Raw genomic sequence first — 20847 nt, forward strand, 5'->3', positions numbered from 1 at the left:
TGGGGTCATGAAGAGTCAGACATGACTTAGCAACTGAACAACAACACAGTTACATATGCCTCTCTTTTTCAAATCCAGAATTAGTTTTGAGTTTCACAGTCAAAATGATTCCTTGTAAATTTTCCTAAGAATAAGACAGCAACCTCCCAATCATTCTTCTCTCTTGATGAGAGCTTCAGGGAAAGTGTTTCTAAACCAGGGTGGGATTGTTTTCCCTAAAGAAAGCTCTTAGACAAAATGCTGGTTACATGCCTTGAATAGGTAGAGTGCTAGGAAGTCTCTGACCTTATTCTTCCTGTTTCTTCTTCTTATATTTCCTATTTCCTATCTGAGCTCATCAAACTTCAAAACTTTTTCAGCTATAATACAGAGCTTTTTCAAAGGTGGACCATGTGTGATTTAGGAAAATACATTACGATTCCTGAAACTTGTTATCAATCATCATTTGTTGCGTGCTGAGAGTGTAGCAATCACAAAAATGTCTTATTAAGGAGAAAGATCAAACACTAAACGTATAGAGTTTAACCACATGAGAGTTTGTCAGACATAATGTTTACAAGATGTCTTATTTTAAAAATTGACTTTACTCAGGACTACTGGCAGGAAGTGAATATCCTGAGAATTAAATTGCAAACTACAGATATGCTACCAAAGCAAAGGATAGGGATGGGACGGAGGAAGGGTTTGTGTCTACAGAAAATTGAATCAAGTTTTCTGAAAAAAGATTAATTAGTAAACACTTCAAGCAAAAAGTTAAATATCGGTATCTAAGAGAATTACTTTATTTTTTCATGGGAAAAATGTTGGGTCGAGACCAAAATTTTTTTTAAAAGTTCTAGGCAGAGGCTCTAGAAATGAGGTAAACTTGTACAAGAGTGGAGCAGGGGATTAACTCAAATGGTAGAGCGCTCACTTAGCATGTGAGAGGTAGCAGGATTGATGCCCTCATTCCCCAGTTTGGGGCTTCCCTGATAGCTCAGTTGGTAAAGAATCTGCCTGCAATGCAGGAGACCCCGGTTCGATTCCTGGGTCAGGAAGATCCACCGGGGCTACCCACTCCAGTATTTTTGGGCTTCCCTTGTGGCTCAACTGGTAAAGAATCCACCCACAACGCAGGAGACCTGGGTTCGATCCACAGTTGGGAAGACTTCCTGGAGAAGGGAAAGGCTATCCAGTCCAGTACTCTGGCCTGGAGAATTCCATGGACTGTATAGTCCATGGGGTTGCAAAGAGTTGGACACGACTGAGTGGCTTTCACTTTCACTTGTACAAGAGTAGTCTCGAATGCCCTGTGTGTGTAAACAGGGGACGGGAACATGGAGGGGATATGATTCTAGCTGATTCCTTCATATCTATGACTCTACAACTTTCTGTGGTGGAAGAAGAGGAGTCCTACTTAATTTATGTTTCTAAAGGTATCTCTCCTGGAATGATTCTCAGTGTCTGGATATTTCCACACTCTTCACTACAGATCTTGGTCCTTTTCTTTCCAAAGCAATTTTGATCTTGGTTTCACGCAAAGAAATAGGAGGGGCTGTAAAACATCCATAAAGTACATCTTAGGAAAGACGACTTGACAAGGCAAACTACAAAGTGGGCAGTGACACTGCTGTCTAGGTTTACTCCGCTCCACCTCACAGTGGAGAACCACTGCCCACAGCTGAATGAAAGAAACCGAGGCTGACAGGCACTTACAGCTGATCTAAAGTCCTGAGCATAGAAACCAAAGCTCTTTTGTGATTTGGTCCCCACTGATTTTGGTCTTTCTATTGTGATCTCTCATTATTCTTTTTCACTAACACTCTACAACTTTCTGCGGTGGAAGAAGAGGAGTCCTACTTAATTTATGTTTCTAAAGGTATCTCTCCTGGAATGATTCTCAGTGTCTGGATATTTCCACACTCTTCACTACAGATCTTGGTCCTTTTCTTTCCAAAGCAATTTTGATCTTGGTTTCACGCAAAGAAATGTCAACTGTCATAGATATTCTCTATAAATTCAACCAAGGAAGGAATACACTCTGATATTTCACTTTTTTTTAATTTAAAAAACTGGCGAGAGAGAAATAACAGAAGTATAAGTATTCAGAGCTTCTACTCCTATCTCTGTGCTGCTTCTAAGGATTTTTTTTTTAGCACTGCTGATAGTGTGTGTGGGAGGGGTGAGGTTATAGGTGGAGAGGAGAGTTGGAAGAAGCTACATTGGCTTACATGTTTTTAAAAGTATTAGTTTAGCAGGGGGGGAGAAGTCTGGAAGTTGGGAGGATAGAAAGGAATTGAGTAAAGAGGGCTAGCCTGAGCTGTGGGCTTTGTGTGACAGAAGAGAGACTAAGGCGGAGACTGTGTGTTGGGGTCAGGGCGTGGTGGTTGGAGGGAAGAGGATGTTTTCCTGTCTATTAATATTTCCTTTCCAGTTTTTTCAAGAGACTCCATTAAAAGGCTACATTACTTATCAAGTTTTTGAACTTTTGGATTTGCACTTCTTTTGGATGTGTCACTATGCCAAAATTAGTCTTTTAAAAGGGTAAGAAAAAAAAATGTCTAGTTTTATTTGAATTACATAGATAAAGGGTCTTTTCTTCTGTGGGTAGACTTCATAATGGTCTTCTGGCAAGGAAACACATTTAAAAATCAAGTTAAATCCTAGTACCAAAAAAAAAAAAAGTTCCTCACAGGCCTAGTCATTTGAAGAATTTGGGCAGCTACTATCTGTACAACATGTGCCTTCCTCTGCTTCCCTCCACTGTTATTCTCCTACCCCAGCCAACCCCTGGCCTGGCCCAGCCACTCAGCTTCCCCTGTGGCCCAAAGCACTTTCCCCCACCCCAGCCTCAACCCAATTTTCTCTTCTGCGAAGTGGTTATTTTTCTCCCTCCCCCTCCAAAGGGTCACAGCTGCTCCTCACATCCATTCAGGTCTAGCCAAGACTAATCTCATTCCTAGACATGTGCTCCTACTACCAGGTTCAATAACGTTGCCTCCATTTAGCTTGCCCAGGCTGCCATCATGAATCCCAGGGTAGGGTATAGGGGCCCAGATATCTGGAGAGAGAGGACACCGAAGGGCCTATACTATAAGGTACAAAGCAGGAGAGATTAGAGTCAAGTTTTTAATTTAATACTCTTGATATTTAATATTGGTAAGGCAAGCCATAGATTACATTCCTAAGCTTAATAAGTATTTTTCATTTTAGTCATATGAATTTCAAATTAGTTTCCCTAAATCTTTAAGACTTGGCACTTAGTTTTTACAGTACTAGCTGGTGATTATGGCTGTCCTGCATCCCAAAAGCTTTTCTATTTGTTGGTATTACCACTGAGTGGGTTTTTGTGCAGAAAATACCTTCAGCTACAGAAACCTGAAGCAAGGAGACGAAGCCTCTCTCCCAGCTCTTTGGCAACTAGGGCATGGCCATGTGACATAAGCTTGGCCAATCAGATACTCCTGTTAAATTTGAAAGAGTCAGAGACATACAGATTGTTCACAGCAGTGAAGAGCCTGCCACTGACAGCGGTGCTAGCAATCTGTGGGGTGTCCTAACCCAGCTTCGTTAGCTGAGACAATGGCTGTGTTCTTTGCTGTGTGGCTTCCTTTGGTTCCCACCACATTCTAAGCTGAATTCTCCAGCCTTCCATGGTATCTGTGAACTACCAAATAGACTTCCAATAAATTCCTTTTCTGCTTAATGTCAGTAGTTTCTGCTTTAAGTTACAGTAGGTTTCTGTTGTTTACAATCAAGAAACACTGCTAGGACACAGCTGTAATTCCATTTCTGACATATTTGACAATGCCAGTTAATGTCTGACCTAACATTTTTCAAAAACATTAACTAAATTAATAATGGCATTATTTTAGATAGGTAAACTACAATAGAGCCATAAATCAATGGGCTTCCTCATCTCCCATTTGATGCCCAAAGTAATGAAAACTGTCACTACCATCCTACTGAAACTCTCCTCAAAAAAATACATTCTAATTGTCAAAGCCACTTGCTTTTATCGAGTCCTCACACTAGATTTCTCTCTGCAGCATTTGACATGCAACTTTCCCTCCTCAAATTCTCTTAGTTCTCATTTCCCTCCAATGTTATTGTTGTTACCTTCTCTTCCACCACATTCCACATTAACAATTGGTGTTTCTTAGTGGTGAATCTTTTTTCAACCCATATTATTACTTGGCATTCTCATCTAACCCATGACTTAAAGTATACGTCTGACTCAAACCTCCCAAACATTAACTGAAGATCCATATTTACAATTTTTCACTAAACATCTCCACTGGAATATCTATAACAGTATTCTTAAACTAAAATTTATCTTTTCCTGGGTTTTCTACTTTCGTTAACTCATCAATTTCTATCTAGTTATCCAAACAGAAATCTAAAACCATCTTGGACTCCTTTGTTTTTCTTACCTTCAGCACAAAATATGCCCCCTTTTCATTCCCAAGCTTAAGTCCACATTAGCTCCTCTCATATACTTCTACTTATCCTGCTTATTTAACTTATATGCAGAGTACATCATGAAAAATGTCAGGCTGGATGAAGCTCAAGATGAAATCAAGATTGCTGGGAGAAATATCAATAACCTCAGATATGCAGATAACACCACCCTTATGGCAGAAAGCAAACAGGAACTAAACAGCCTCTTGATGAAGGTGAAAGAGGAGAGTGAAAAAGCTGTCTTAAAGCTCAACAGTCAAAAAACTAAGATAATGGCATCCGTTCCTATCACTTCATGACAAATAGATGGGGAAACAATGGAAATAGTGAAAGACTATTTTCTGGGACTCCAAAATCACCTCAGCTGGTGACTGCAGCCATGAAACTAAAAGACGCTTGCTCCTTGGAAGAAAAGCTATGACAAACCTAGAAAGCATATTAAAAAGCAGAAACAGTACTTTGGCAACAAAGGTCCATGGAGTCAAAGCTATGGTTTTTCCAGTAGTCATATATAGACGTGAGAGTTGGACCATAAAGAAGATGGGGCGCCAAAAAATTGATATGTTTGAACTGTGGTGTTGGAGAAGACTTTTCAGAGTCCCTTGGACTGCAAGGAGATCAAACCAGTCCATTCTAAAGGAAATCAGTCCTGAATATTCATTGGAAGGACTAATGCTGAAGGTGAAGCTCCAATACTTTGGCCACCTGATGCAAAGAGCTGACTTGTTGGAAAAGACTCTGATGCTGGGAAAGATGCAGGAGGACAAGGGGATGACAGAGGATGAGACAGTTGGATGGTATCATCGACTCAATGGATATGAGTTTAAGCAAGTTCTGGAAGATGGTGAAGGACAGGGAAGCCTGGTGTGCTATAGTCCAAGAGGTCTCAAATAGTCATACATGACTTAGCTACTGAACAACAATATCCTCAGAATATCTTTTTTTAATCTTAATCTCTTGCCAACAATTAAATGCACTCTTTTCCTAGTACATCTTAAATACCACCAAAACAAATACTATTACTGATCTATATTCATAATATGATGAGATATACTACCAGGATGTATGAGGATGAACTGGTTAGATGCCATCATCGACAAAATAGACATGTGTTTGAGCAAACTCTAGGAAATGCTGAAGGACAGTGAAGCCTGGCATGCTGCAGTCCATGGGGTTGCAAAGAGTCAGATATCACTTAGCGACTAATAACAACAACAACATTATTAGGAATGAAAGGAATTACGGCTGGTCACTACAAAGATGACTTCAAAGAGCTAAAAATGTTTGGAATTTTTGTATCCACAGCACTAGAATAAATTGGGCAAATAATAGAAACTAACTGAAACTTAAAAAAAGTAAGTGAGTCAATCTTTTCTATTATTGTTAAAGGGACTCAAGTCAACAGAACATGAAATATACTCATTTAAAGAAGACTTATCTGTCTAGAGATGTTATAATGTTTCTTTACAAACTTCCTTAACTGTAAAGATGACAGAAATGAAACAAAGGAAAACACACATGCATAGAACAGAGAAAGGAGAAAGTTTAGATCACCCAAACAGAAAATATGTTCTTCACCAGAAACAGTAAAATGAGGAATACAACTGGAGAAGACCACATTAAATCGAAAATCACTTACGTTTCTCATCAGAGTTCAGCTACTAAACAGATGCCTCTAAGAAGCAGAAGCTACTATTTTAAGATACTGCCTAACCCTTACCTATGGAAACACTCAAAGCAACGTAATAAGAATCTAAGCTGTAGTTCACTCTCTAATGTGAGGTCTGCTGCTGCTGCTGCTAAGTCGCTTCAGTCGTGTCCGACTCTGTGCGAGCCCAGAGACGGCAGCCCACCAGGCTCCACCGTCCCTGGGATTCTCCAGGCAAGAACACTGGACTGGGTTGCCATTTCCTTCTCCAATGCATGAAAGTGAAAACTGAAAGTGAAGTCGCTCAGTCGTGTCCGACTCTTCGCGACCCCAAGGACTGCAGCCTACCAGGCTCCTCTGCCCATGGGACTTTCCAGGGAAGAATACTGGAGTGGGTTGCCATTGCCTTATCCAATGTGAGGTCTGCACGAGTGCTAATATGGTGAAGCACTAGAGGAAGTAAGATGTGCTGAGCCCAGCCCTGGAATATCAAGTCACATACAAGAGTGTACCTCATGAAAGTGAAAGTTGCTCAGTCATGTCCGACTCTTTGTGACCCCATGGAGTACACAGTCCATAAGACTTCTCCAGGCCAGAATACTGGAGTGGGTAGCTGTTCCCTTCTCCAGGAGATCTTCCCAACCCAGGGATCGAACCCAGGTTTCCCACATTGCAGGCAGATTCTTTACCATCTGAGCCACCAAGGAAGCCCAAGAATACTGGAGTGGATAGCCTATCCCTTCTCCAGGGGATCTTCCCAATCCAGGAATGGAAACAGGATCTCCTGCATCACAGGTGGATTCTTTACCAACTGAGCTACCTCATAATTAGACTGAATAGATGGGAGACCTTAGGCAAGATACCATACAAAGATAATGTTCCTCATTCTAATAGAAGGGGTTTTTTTGGGCGGGGGAGGGAGATTTTTTTCTCTGAGTTTTGAATCTTTTCTCTTACAACAAGCAAAGATTTTTATTAGGAAGTATGACAACAGATATGCTCTTTAGGCTAATCAAATGGTTGTGAGCTCTGACATTCAAAGAAGATCATGAAAAATCATCAGCTAATACAGAACTCAAAAGATGAGCAGAATGACAATCTGAAATGGCTGATTGAAGTATCAGGCTAATTATAAATAGGAGCCATAAATCAAAAAGGAAAATAAAAATTTAACAATTAGGAAAACAATAGATACTATTAAAAAAAAACACACACCAAGGCGAGTGTCTCAGAAGAGAATATTAAATGATAAAGGAGGGAAAAGTGACTCAGTCGATTAACCCAACCCCTTTCTTTGTGTCAACATACAGTTATTAAGCAAAGATACCAAACTGCAGCTTTCTAAAATATTAAAAAAAAATCCAAAGCAATCTAAAATTTCCCTTTTCTATTTCACAATTCTTGCTATATATGGAACATTCAAATGAATATATATAGAATACATACTTAACTGAGGTGATGTGTGCTAAGTTGCTTCAGAAGTGTCCGACTCTTTGTGGGACTATAGCCCGCCAGGCTTCTCTGTTTACGGGATTCTCCAGGCAGGAATGCTGGAGTGGGTTGCCATGCCCTCTACCAGGGGATCTTTGCAAACCAGAAACAGAACTCACATCTCTTATGTCTCCTGTATTGGCATGTAGGTTCTTTACCACCAGCACCATCTGGGAACCCCACATTCTTTCAAGTATACTTAACTTGGCAGTGAGGGTCCCTGTGTCTGTATTGCTCTTAATCTTTATTATTCAGTGCTGGGAATACCTTTCTATTTACATGACTCAACTCATACTTTCTTTGTCTTTGAAGACTTTATGATCATCCCCTTCCTGACTCCACAAATCTCATGTCTCAAGTCTCATGTGGGAGATATTCTTAAAGGTTTGCTATTACATGCAAAAAGCCAACCAAAATATGACAGAAATTACACTAGGCAAAAGCACGGAGCCATAAGGCAGAAAGAGACCTCAGAGATTTTATAGCCTGTGCCCTCATTTGAAAAAACTGAGGCCCAGCTGGGATTTAGACCAAGCTCTGTCAATAACAATTTGATTTCAGTATACCAAACAATTGTTTGTTTGTGTGATATACTGAATAAATCAAAAGTTTTTAAAATCATCAAGAAAAATGACATTGAGACCTCCAAATTAGGAAATACAACTCATTCAAGAAAGGCAGTTTATCAAATTGCTAAGAATGCTCAATTCTGCTCATACCCAGATAGGTTTCTGGGATGTCCCTAAATAAAAGGAAATCAACATTCACCAGAGACTTAACAAACATAATTATCAAACAAATCATATTTGTCTATAACATAAAACTTCCAATCTCTCTTTTGTGTACTTCTGGTCTGTCTTTGGTGTATGTTCAGGAAGCATACACTACCTTTAACATAACTCTAAATCATATAATATCAGGATGATAAATACACTGGAGAAAAATTGTCATCTGAGATAATCTTCATAGCTTCAAACCTATATGAATGATAGATAATTATATGAACGTTAAGAAGTAGGGTTGACTGTAAGTAAAATAATTTCAACATAATTATTTCAATATTATTAACAGGATTCTAAAGTGCATTTGCATGAACAATTCTAACACAGCCACATATCAAAACATCAATGTCAAAATAAGTATAGGTAATTTATATATTAGGAATTATTCTTAGATGTTTTAAGTTATGAGTAGTGAAAACAGTCCTATAAATCTTTGAATCTACTATTTCAAAGCTCCCATGATATACCTTATTCATGAGAAAAACTGAGAATTGTTAAATGATTTTCTTTGTCCACAAAGAGGAAATAAATGTATGACTCTATTGTGGACAGTCAAAGAATGATCAAAGTACAACTGGATGACAACTCCCTGAATATAAAACTTTTCTAGAAAATAAAATCAAAATTTGAAAAATAAAATTACAGTACAGTGGTTTGTACTTCACTTCATGGCAAATAGATGGGGAAACAGTGGAAACTGGCTGGCTTTATTTTTCTGGGCTCCAAAATACTGCAGATGGTGACTGCAGTCATGAATTTCAAAGACGCTCACTCCTTGAAGGAAAGTTATGACCAACCTAGACAGCATATTAAAAAGCAGAGATATTACTTTGTCAACAAAGGTCCATCTAGTCAAGGCTATGGTTTTTCCAGTAGTCATGTGTGGATGTGAGAGTTGGACTATAAAGAAAGCTGAGTGCAGAAGAATTGATGTTTCTGAACTGTGGTGTTGGAGAAGACTCTTGAGAGTCCCTTGGAGTGCAAGGAGATCCAACCAGTCCATCCTAGAGGAGATCAGTCCTGGGTGTTCATTGGAAGGGCTGATGCTGAAGCTGAAACTCCAATACTTTGGCCACCTGATGCGAAGACCTGACTCATTTGAAAAGACCCTGATGCTGGGAAAGAAAGATTGAGGGCAGGAGGAAAAAGGGCCGACAGAGGATGAGATGGTTGGATGGCATCACCGACTCAACGGACATGGGTTTGGCTGGACTCTGGGAGTTGGTGATGGACAGGGAGGCCTGGTGTGCTGCGGTTCATGGGGTTGCAAACAGTCGGACACGACTGAGAGACTGAACTGACAGACAGTGGTTTGAAACCACCAAACTTCAGGTGAGTACCTGCTTTAGCCATTTATTTATCTATTCATTCATTTATTCATAAGTGATTCAAGAGCAAGTTCAAATCTAAAAAAAGCTGCTGTCTGCTACACACATTAGGACTGCCAAAACTATGAGCAGAAATCCAAATTAAGGCTTGCCTAAAATATACTGGGGGTGAGGGTATACTGGGCGTGGGGGTAGCGGGGAATGTTGGGACTGAGGAATATGCTTGGTCACTCAAGACTGACTGACTTTAAAAATTACTTCATGCAATTACACTCAAATACTTCATATGTATGACAAACAAGAAAATTATTTTATGACAGTTAAGGATCTCTGTTGGTTAACAGGATGGAATAATGTACAGGTGATTGACATAGTGGTCTCTCTATCTACTAGTAATTTTATACTAAAACATCATAACAATGTTACCAGGGTTATACAGCAAAAGTATTCCTATACGTAAGGTAATAAATGCATTGTACAGAAAGAGTTTCACATACACTTGAACAAAATAATAGATTTGTAAATCCTCAGGATAGGTTAATCAACAGACAGGGGCAATTTGATTATTTAATGAAATAATACTTCTTCTTGAAATTACTGAGAAGAGATCAGTTTGAAATTAACACATACACACTACTACATATAAAACAGATAATCAACAAGGACCAGTCTATGTATGGGACAGGGAACTTTACTCAATATTCTCCAATAACCTATACAGGAAAAGAATCTGAAAAAGAATGTACATATAACTGAATCACTTTGCTATATACCTGAAACTAATACAACATTGTAAATCAACTATACTCCAAAATAAAATAAAAATTAAATTTAAAAAAGAAAATAAGTTAGCCATTAATCTGACAGTGTAGCTAAAAATTTCAGAAATAATTTCAGAGTAAATCTAGTTACTGCCTCTTTATAAACATATATTTAGAATAGTATCACCATGAAATAATACTAAAAGTCTCAAATGTATTTTCTAGGCAGGACTGTTGTTAAACCTTTTTGGAAAATACTTAAATGATTTCTGAGGTAGAAATGAAAGAGCTTAAAAAATGAGTAATGAGTAATATTTCTTTCTGATACAATATTTCTTATAGTCTTTCCTATGGGAATTATCAAAATTCTCATTTTTCAAACATCAGTTTTAATTTTTAAATGTTCTTATGGGGCTAAAGTTCATTAATTTTACATAAAACTTCTACAGAATGAGCATATCTCAGGTAATACATAAATTTATGTACTTGCAAAGCAAAAAATTAGCACATACTGTAAGATTAAGGAGATATTCTTTTAATAAACTACAATTATTTGCTTCCTTTAATCAAGCTATTTTGACTTCATTTTTTGCCATTACTCTTAATCTTCTTTCTAAAAGTATAAACAGAAATTTGATTCTTAAGTAACATTTAAACTTCCTACCATACTGTGTGGTCTTTTGGACTTAATATAATGCAATGCAATAAGCTGAAATTTAAATACGGATTATATTGAACTTATTGGTTTATTGAAAACATTAACTCTCAGCTCATGAAGCTCATAAAATGGCCTTTTTCACTACTCCTCTACAGAAGAGCAACCATCTCAGTCTGTCAAATTTCTTTAGTTCCAAATGGGTGCCTTAAAGTAGTACTGGAGTAAACTATGAAATACAAAGGTAATGGGTTCAATAATTTTTTGCCTGTCTCACAGCAGAAAATGAAGGAAAGAAGCAGAGAAAAACATTCACTAACATTAAAGAAGCTGAAGAATAAGACAGTAATGTCTTGAGCTCACCATACTTTTTAAACTGTTTAAAATTTATGAAATAATTTTAACCAGAATATTTTAAGTCTTTATATTAGCAAATAAAACTTAACATCTGAGAGAATTCTTCCTTGACTATTTAATAAACTATGTACCTTTAAATATTTAAGAAATTAACTTTTTAAAATCAGAAATCTGGAAGGGTAAAGCATTATGCTCATGATCACAGAGAATCAATTTTGAAAAACAAAACTTTCCACTCTTTGATATACTAGACTTATTTCTCCATAACTCTTGGTTAGAAAAGTAGTAAGAGAATTACTGATGCTGTTAATGGGGTGAGAGAGTTGTTTTCAGATGGGCTTATACAGCATGGGAATTCAGTACAGATGTTTGGAATAACTTGCAGCTGTTGCAGGGTGAATAGGCTTAATGAAATCACTGGGAATATTGAAGGAGAATTGCCAAAAGTACTTTAAACCATTTATATTATTGTGATTAAAAATGTTTAATTAGAAGCCTAAAATTGGTCTTTAATTATGAATCAAATTTTTAGATGTCTATCATTGTTACATATTCCTGGGTATACATCCACAAACATGTTCAATTGTAACAAAGTACCTCACTTACTATTAATATATGTCTTATGAGAAAATAATTTTCTTTAGTTTGATCAAGTTTTGGCTCAGTTAAATTTAATTCAAAATTCTTTATAAACTTATTATATGCAAAACACCAAAAGGATAAAGAGTGAATAAAAAAAAGTCCCTCACTATTCTCAAGAAACTTACCTAGAGAAGGTATTATACATGTACACATAAAAATAATACAAAGAAACAGTATTACAGGAATTCAGTGCAATTTTCTGGATTTCACCGAGTGTTCAAATGCTGCTCCTTGAGGATGAGCCTGACTTTGCCTGAAGGTATCTGTAGGTACCAGAGGTACATTATTCCTTCATCCAGGTAAAAACTGTTAGGAAAGTCAATCTTCAAAATAAGATGTCAACCTTACCATCTATTAGGTTTCTAAAGCATATGGAATCACCCTGAATTAGCAATACAGAAGGCTAGTACTCCAGGCTCTCATCCTAAGTGTGGATAAGAGATAAGATATTTAGAAGATATGTTTTAAGTGGCATGCTGGCCATCCACTCCTTTAGGCGCTCCAAGTTCTAAGATCAAGTTGAACTCTGAGAAGTCCTGATTCACTTTTACCATGCATTATGAAAAGATGACAAATCAGTGTCTTCAGGTAATGTTCCCATAATATGTCACCATAGAAGGTTTTGATTCAGCTTCAAGACTCAACCCAATTAACTTAGAAATCTTAGGTCTAAGCATGTTGCCTAAGGTCAATATATTGTGAACCATATATGCAAGTTACATGTAAACTTTCTAGCAATAAAAAAAGTAAAAAGAAATGGGTGAAATTAATTTTAATAATCTATTTTCTTTACCCAACATATTCAAAATACTATCATTCAATTTGTATGTGATCAGTGTAAAAATTATTGAGCTATTTTACTTTTTTTCTCCAAGCTCTTAGTCTTCAAACTCTGGTGTGTAGTTTACTCTTATGACACATCTCCATTCGGACCAGTTACATTTGAAGATTAACAGCTACTATAATGAACACTGTGATGCTCTAGAGGATAAACTTCTTTTGGGAAATGGTCCTTTGAGCCTTCCTCTCCAACAAAAACCTACCGCTCCTCTGTTTTCCCCCTTTATTCTGTAGGTTATTAGGGACAGAGCCATAACAACTCCACTTAGCAGTTCTTTGGTGGTAAACAATGGGGGGGTAGGGGACTTGGTCAGTAAGATATTTTAAACCCATATATTCAAAAATGAAATAAATAAAATCTTGTACTATATTTCTCCCCACTATCTCCAAATGTTGTAATAGCAGCTCCCTCCAACACAAATCTGTCTGCAATGCAGGAGACCCAGGTTCGATTCCTGGGTCAGGAAGATCCCCTGCAGAAGGAAATGGCAACCCACTCCAGTATTCTTGCTTGGAGAATCCCATGGACAGAGGAGCCTGGCAGGCTACAGTCCATGAGGTCATGAGAGTCGGACACAACTTAGTGACTAAACCACCACCAACACAAATGGCATGGCTGATAGTTTAGAATATCTCCTCAGGAGAAGTGGAATGGGGGTACTGAAACTCCTGGGTTTTGTTTAGTAAGGGTCATTTCTATGACCAAAATAAAGTTACAGTTACCATATAAATTTAGAGATTGTTTTAGATACCTTTACATAATCTTTTAGTAAAAATACTACAGCCCATTCTGGTTTAGAAACATTTCAACTTCTCTTAAGTTTCATAGAATAAAGTAATACATCACTTCGTAGTGATATGTTAATTTGTGGCTACTGGTTTGCACGTTTCTAGAATTCCCTTTAAACACACTATAATCTCATTTATTGAAAATGAAAATGCAGTACAGTGCAGTGAATAAAGCACTAGCCTGAAATGGAAGATGATTTGGCTTCTAGACTTCTGCCATGTAAGTTGTGTGATGTTATATAATTCTCTGAATCTAAATTTCTTCATCTGTAAAATTAAGGAGGCAAAAGTACATCAAAAACCTTAATTGGAAGCTATATATTTATTCAAGAATTTCAAAATGCTGTATTATCTGAAGCAAACAGTATTTCCAAGGTCATGCTGCAAAACTTTGTTGAGAGTGAGATTAAATAACAAAGCTAAAATAAATGGCCAAGTTATAAAAGGAACTTAATTCTGTAGGTGGGTTTAGTTCCTGTTCATTAGCTCCTGATAGTTTTTCACAAGTGAAAATAACACTCGACTTTTTCCATGTGAGAGAATTCATTAAGTTCAGTTTAGTATTGAAATAGTTTAAATTTGAGTGACTGGGATCACTAAGCTTCACTGATAAAATTCTGCTAATTAACTTTAGGAACTTAAAGACTTATCACAAAAAAGAAAGCAAAGAAAAATCATATACAAATATATAATCATCTAATATTAAACACCTATGACTGTTGATGAAAAGGTAAGTCATGAAACTTCTACATTTCTATTTTATTTCCCACGGATAATTTCAGTTCAAGGCGGGCAGATACTTGTGTGTTAGCACTACAGTGTTGTAATGCAGCGAACAAGGGTGGTCCAACACCTGTTTCTGTAACTGACTGAGTCCTTTGTTTTTTCAAAAAGATCAGTAATTTTTAAAAAATGCCTTGATGTCAGCGCACAATAGCATCTTTCAGAAATGTTTAAATGTTGACAAAGGAAGCAGATCCCCTCCTACTCATACCAAGTCACTGTAAGAAGAGCAGCTCATCCAATCAGTACAAGACAATGAGCGCTTTCTTGAGCATATTTACAGAGGTAATAAACATGTTTTTTGAGGGGGAATGGGATAAACACTAAACAATAAAATGGCTAATTCCACTATGGAACCTCAAATCAAAATCAGAGTAAAATCCTAATGTAAGTATCTAGACATTCTCACAGTAATCTAGGCACACTCTTCCTCGCTACTTGATCTCTATTTTCCACACTGTGGTCAAAACCCTTATCCTAGATGCATATCATTGCCACAGCTAGGTAACAGAGCCTTAAGAATCCTTGAAAGACAAAATTAAAGGGGGTTTATCTACTGCTATCTGAATCTGGGGGATAACAGCCAAATGAAATTCTAGTTAGTAAAACTTGATTTAAATATAAATGTGTATCTTCTATAGAAATGTACATAATCTTTGTTGCAATAACATAAGATGTATTTCTTAAAATAAATGAAACCCATACATAAGCTTCAATAATTTCATTAAACTAGTGGATTCTCCCTGCTTGTTTTTCAAATTTCTGAGCGTTGAGATAGTCCTTTTGAAACTGAAAAAACATTTTAAATTGATCACAGTTATCTATTAATGGCTGAGGCTATTTGGTAAGAGTTCTGTAGAAATATGAAAACCTCATAAAGACTATTTAAAAAGTTGCTTCTAATAGCCAAAGAATTTATAAACAATTTGATAATTTAAAAAAAAACTTCTAAGTTCCAAAACTTAAGAACTTTGAGCCTCTTCTGTATCAATTTTATGGCTTAAGAAAGGTATGTCACTCAGCTCTAAAAACCAGATCTACCAATTTCAGAATTTCCAATCAAGTCTGAGTTAGAAGCTTTCATGAATCATAAAAAGAATTTAAAACTAAAATTATTTAATTTCAAATGAGTTTTTCAAACCATTTCCCAAGAACAAAACATAAAACACACACACTCTTTCAATTCAGCTGTTTTTTTAAAAGGAATTTAAAAGACGCTTTAAGAACTAACAGTTAGCAAATGGTTCATATTGGCTACCATGTTTTGATACCAGTCCTGAAACAGGCTCATTACAATAAAAGCTTTTGCAACCATATGCAAGGAGAAATCATAAAGGGCTTGATTTTTGCAGAAGTAGGCACCAGCTCCAAATTTGTTTGATATAGTGTTAGAACGGAGAAAAAGGCAAATACCAGAAATCTGAACTAAAAAGGACATACATATTTTCTTAGTAAAAGATATGCCTGGATATGAGAGACAATTTATTTCAATCTCACATAGGATCAGCATCAAGAAGTTGAAACTCCAAAACTTTGGCCACCTGATGCAAAGAACTGACTCAGTGGAAGACTCTGATGCTGGGAAAGACTGAAGGCAGGAGGAGAAGGGGACAACAGAGGATGAGATGGTTGCATGGCATCACTGACTCAATGGACATGAGTTTGACCAAGCTGCAGAAGCTGGTGATGGACAGGGAAGCCTGCTGTGCTTCAGTCCATGGGGTCGCAAAGAGTTGGACACGACTGAGCGACTGAACTGAACTGGCATATGGCATAGGGTTTGACAGTTTAAGAGTATAAGGAACCAGCAAGATGATGGTGGTATCATGTATGGAACAGATATTTTAAACCTGAGATGATTAACTATGGTTGAAAAACAAGCAACAATTGGACTTCCTCACGCTGTCTATTACACAATGGCATGCAATTAAATGCCTGTCAAACGAACTGACGTAGAATTCCTGGCACTTAATCTGAATCAAATCTAATACCTTACAAGGGAAATAAAGAGAACTCTTGAGGAAGAATGTTAAATGCAACCAGAATTCTTTCTATTAGGCAATATCTTTTGTTGTTTTACAAGGTCCAATTTGAAAGATGCAGGCTTTTCAGAAGTTCAACAAAAGAATAAACTTGTTCTATCTTAGGGCATCATTTTTTAGAAGTTTACTTTGAAGATAAAGCTTCTACTAAACCAGTTTACAATCTTTTCTCATCTATATAGGTTAATATAGATACATATTCATGTATATTTTAGTAATACAGGCCCAGTTATAAGGATATGTCATAAGGTTTTTAAAGGTGATTATGTCTCTAATTCACTTCACTCATGAAGAAACAGCTATTTTACTCCTTCAAGTGAAAAAGATAAGGAAAATGAAAAAGCAAGAGGTGCCCAAAATCATCATGCCCTTCCTGCACAGACTTCAACACCACCCCAGAAAAAAACGTAATGAACATCACTATTCACTTAGAAAAACAAAACCACCCACTAGAAATGTGGTGTAATTCAAAATAAGAAATATTTCTTTTTTAAAAAAGATGCAAAAGAAAACATCTCTGCTTTACATACTAAACAATTCTTACTGTTAAACAGGAAATGTTTTTACAGCAGCCTTTAGAGTCAAGTCTGTACAATAAAGGTTCATGCTGGTTTTCACCCCTGGCAACCAAAATGCATTGCTGAAAAGAAACTCCTAAATTAAAAAGTCTCCTTCAAAAGTGATTTCATTCATTAAATGGGGAAAGGGGGGAGTGGGGGAGGATTAGGATCAATGAAAAGAGTAGATAATCAGGTTTTGATCCTATCTAAAGCAAGATCTGAAGGTTGTTTCACTTATAGCAAGGAGTACATTCTTATAAAGATATTGCAAAAAAAAGGGGAGGGGAGTAGAATTACAAGCAAGTTTTAATAATAGATTCTAGACTCTGACTTGGACAGTTACCTAGTTTCAGAGGGTCTTATATTATGTGGGAAAAATTTCCAATGGGAAATACATTCTCATTTCTCACAAAAATAAATTTAATCCCTCATAATTTCCCTACCAAAAACTCATTTGAGAAATAATTTATTGCATGAAAGCAGTACTATAAAATACATTAAAAGATTAAGGTCATAACTTATTATGCGTAGTCTTAAAACTCTCATGAGGATTGAGGGCACTGTTAGCTGAATGGGAAAAAGAGATGAAGCTGTCAATTGTACACGGGAATAATCTCATTCCTGTATATAAAAATGCAACAGAAGTAACTCCCACTCTTTCTTTTTCCAATTGTGTACTATATAACTCCCACAAATGCTGATTCTGAGTGATGAAGATCCTCAAGTAATACTAATACTGAAAAAAAAAGTGAAAGAAAGTGAAGTGAAGTCACTCAGTCGGGTCTGACTCTTTGCGACTCCATGGACTACCAGGTTCCTCAGTCCACGGGATTTTCCAGTCAAGAATACTGGAGTGGGTTGCCATTTCCTTCTCCAGGAGATCTTCCCAACCCAGGGATTGAACCTGGGTCTCCCGCATTGTAGGCAGACGCTTTACCATCTGAACCACCGGGGAAGTCCCACTGAAAAAGTTTTCAATAAATATACTTCAACTGGCTGAAGTATCTTCATCACTAGATAAAGCAGAATTCTGAAAAAAAGCAAAAACAAACAAAAAAAAAACCCACCATGGAAGAAAAGATTCATCATATCAGTAACTGCAAGAAATTCTCTGATGCATTAAGGTAACTCAGGGTATAGTAATTTACCTTACCTGCAAATGAAATCTGGAAATGCTGGACTTGAAATATACCAACAATACAGATCACCACTGAGAAGATGACAATGGTTTCCCTTAAACTGGACAGCAAAAGCAGGAAGGAGGAAAAAAACCCAGTCACATTTTAGAGACTTCAGATTTAAAAAATGACCCATATAATTTGACAGGAAAGCTTTTAAGAAATAAGAAATATCTTAAGGGACAAAAGGGTACAGGAGATGAAAATCAGTTGAGGGCAAAAAATGTGATATAAAGCTTGAAGGACTTAGCAGGGACTTAAACAAATGGATACACAGAAGAAACTCTAAATTGTGTGTAAAAGGAAAACAGATGATGCTGAGATGGCAGAAGATTGTGCCAGGAAGCCATTTTCACAGATTTCTCTTCAATCTAAGGGAGGTATAAATGCCCATTTCTTAGGAACAATTGAGATCTATCCCTTTTTATATGCTCATTTTTCTTACACATCAGAGTTGAAAAATACCAAAGGTATGAGTCCAGCTGAGGAGGGGGAAAACTATACATCTGAAAATTAAAGTTCAGATAAGCACACAGGCCATCAAAAAATGATTTTTATTTCAATTTGCTAAATTAAAAGCATATAATGACCTAAACGCATCCCTTTAAACTCCTTTTCTTGCAAAAGCCAAAAGATGGTATAAAAGGAGCATTTCTGAGGTTTGAACAAAGTAACAGAGCAGAACCTTAAGAAAAGCTTCATTGAACTTTCTTTAAAACTTTTTTTTTAACCCCTGAAACCATTCAATATCACCAATGCCATAAAAAAAGAAACCTTGGCCAACAATCATCTATAAAGCTGTTTTTAAAATGGCTATCCTCTCTCTTTGACCAACCTTACCACCTTCAACCAGATGGCTTGATCCCATTCTCTCTCCCCAAAGAAAAATCAAATAAAAATTACACCAAGAGGATTCATTATGAGGATAAGCTATACGAAACTGTCTCTAAAGAGTAACGCACATTTCCAGTCGTTTCGTCACCTGTAGATAACCAGCCTTCTGGCTGCCTGAACAGCTCAGCCAACTCCTGAAGGAAAGTGGGGTGGAGAAAGGTCCTCAGTAAAGGTTGTCGGTGTTGGTGCTCCGAGGGGTCTTGATCTTCTCGATGTTTTTGAGGATTACATCATGCAAAGTGGCATACTGGTTCCGTACGTGGAGCAAAATCTGACGCACACTCAGGTACTCATTTTCGTCGACCTCCGCTACGGTGCGGCGATAATCTTCCACCTGGGGGTATTTCACTATCTTGGATACCAGCTTGGCCCGGGTGTTGTAGTAGGTGGAGAAGCGGCGTAGATAGGAGGCTGCTGTGCTCTCCACGGTCCACAGCTGGTCCACGGTGTCTTCCTGGATGGACACTCCGAAGTTGTTGCCGTCCTCCACCTTCGGGATGAGCAGCTGCACCCACATCCGCACCGTGTTGCATTTCTCTCTCAGCAGCTCGATCTCAGGCTTTACACGCTCAATCAACTCCACCAGATGCTGGTTGCTTCGCAGAAGCTGTCCCTCGCCGCTGGGCAGTGCTAGTACCTTGATGGAGGGCTGGGTCTGCAGAGGCGGCGGGTCCCGGTTGGGCCCATCACCAGCAGTGTCTGGGGCGATGAGGCTCTCTGGGACTGGCACTGAACGGATTCTGGACAAGTCTTGCAGGCGGAGCTCCTGGACCCGACTATCTAGCTCCGAGAGCTTCTGAGGGAAGAAGGTGGACACTAGATCCTCGGCCTCCTGGGCGATGCGGGCCCGAAATGAATCTACTTTCCCCTGCATGTCCTGCTCTAGCTTCAGCGGAGAAGCCATGACCGCCAGGGGCGTCGAATGTTGGAGCGGATACGGGTTTGGGCTTCCGGTGCCACCGCCAACTCCCAACAGACCAGGGCCCGCTAGGCCGAAGTGACGTCCCAGGGTCCCTGCGGACTGGCACGTGGCGGAGGCGGAGCCACACGCTGACCACTCCAGATGGCGCCCTGGCCACATGTGTATAGGTGGGGAGGGGGCCCAGCCGGATCTAGTTATCTGGGTGGCCCATCCCCCATTTACTGGCCCCCATGGGCTGGAAGACAGTTCCAAAGAAAATCGTTCAACTTAAGCTGTGAAGACGCAGGTCAAGGAAATCCACAGTCCTTAGATCCAGAATACACGATCTCTTTTGAAAGTCACCGCACGAAATGGGCTCCCAAGAGCAAGGCTCACTTCTGAAGAGCCTTAAAGCACATCTTTACAGGTAATCTGAGACTATCCATGCTTTCCCCTTAGAAAGTCAGAGGGCTTCCCTGGTGGCTCAGTCGGTAAAGAATCTGCCCACAATGCGGAAGACGCGGGTTCGATCCCTGGGTTGGGAGGATTCCCTGGAGGAGGGCACGGCAACCCACTCCAGTATTCTTGCCTGGAGAATCCCCATGGACAAAAGAGCCTGGTGGGCTACAGCCCACGGGGTCGCAAAGAGTCGGACACCACTGAGCAACTAAGCATACATAGGAAGTCAGAAGCGAGTTTACTATTATATTTTTAATCAAGTTAGAAAACTTCTGAGCTCTTCTATGGCTTACTTCA

General features: G+C 38.3%; 2 protein-coding genes across 2 annotated transcripts in view; both read right to left on the reverse strand.

The window, feature by feature from the left end:
- The window catches only part of ATF6 (activating transcription factor 6), a 239836-nt gene that overhangs the window by 75571 nt on the left and 143418 nt on the right, over positions 1–20847 (reverse strand). The window lies entirely within an intron of this gene.
- On the reverse strand, positions 18837–20594 carry LOC122430109 (proteasome activator complex subunit 3-like). Its single transcript, XM_043450910.1, has one exon. The coding sequence runs from the start codon at positions 20269–20271 to the stop codon at positions 19354–19356; it is 918 nt and encodes a 305-aa protein (XP_043306845.1). The 5' UTR covers positions 20272–20594; the 3' UTR covers positions 18837–19353.

This window comes from Cervus canadensis, chromosome 2 (assembly GCF_019320065.1).
Source record: "Cervus canadensis isolate Bull #8, Minnesota chromosome 2, ASM1932006v1, whole genome shotgun sequence".
NCBI lineage: Eukaryota > Metazoa > Chordata > Mammalia > Artiodactyla > Cervidae > Cervus > Cervus canadensis.

Bases quoted from the DNA above. Each gene is read 5' to 3' on its own strand.
- LOC122430109 (XM_043450910.1), bottom strand. From the start codon at position 20,271: ATGTGGCCAGGGCGCCATCTGGAGTGGTCAGCGTGTGGCTCCGCCTCC.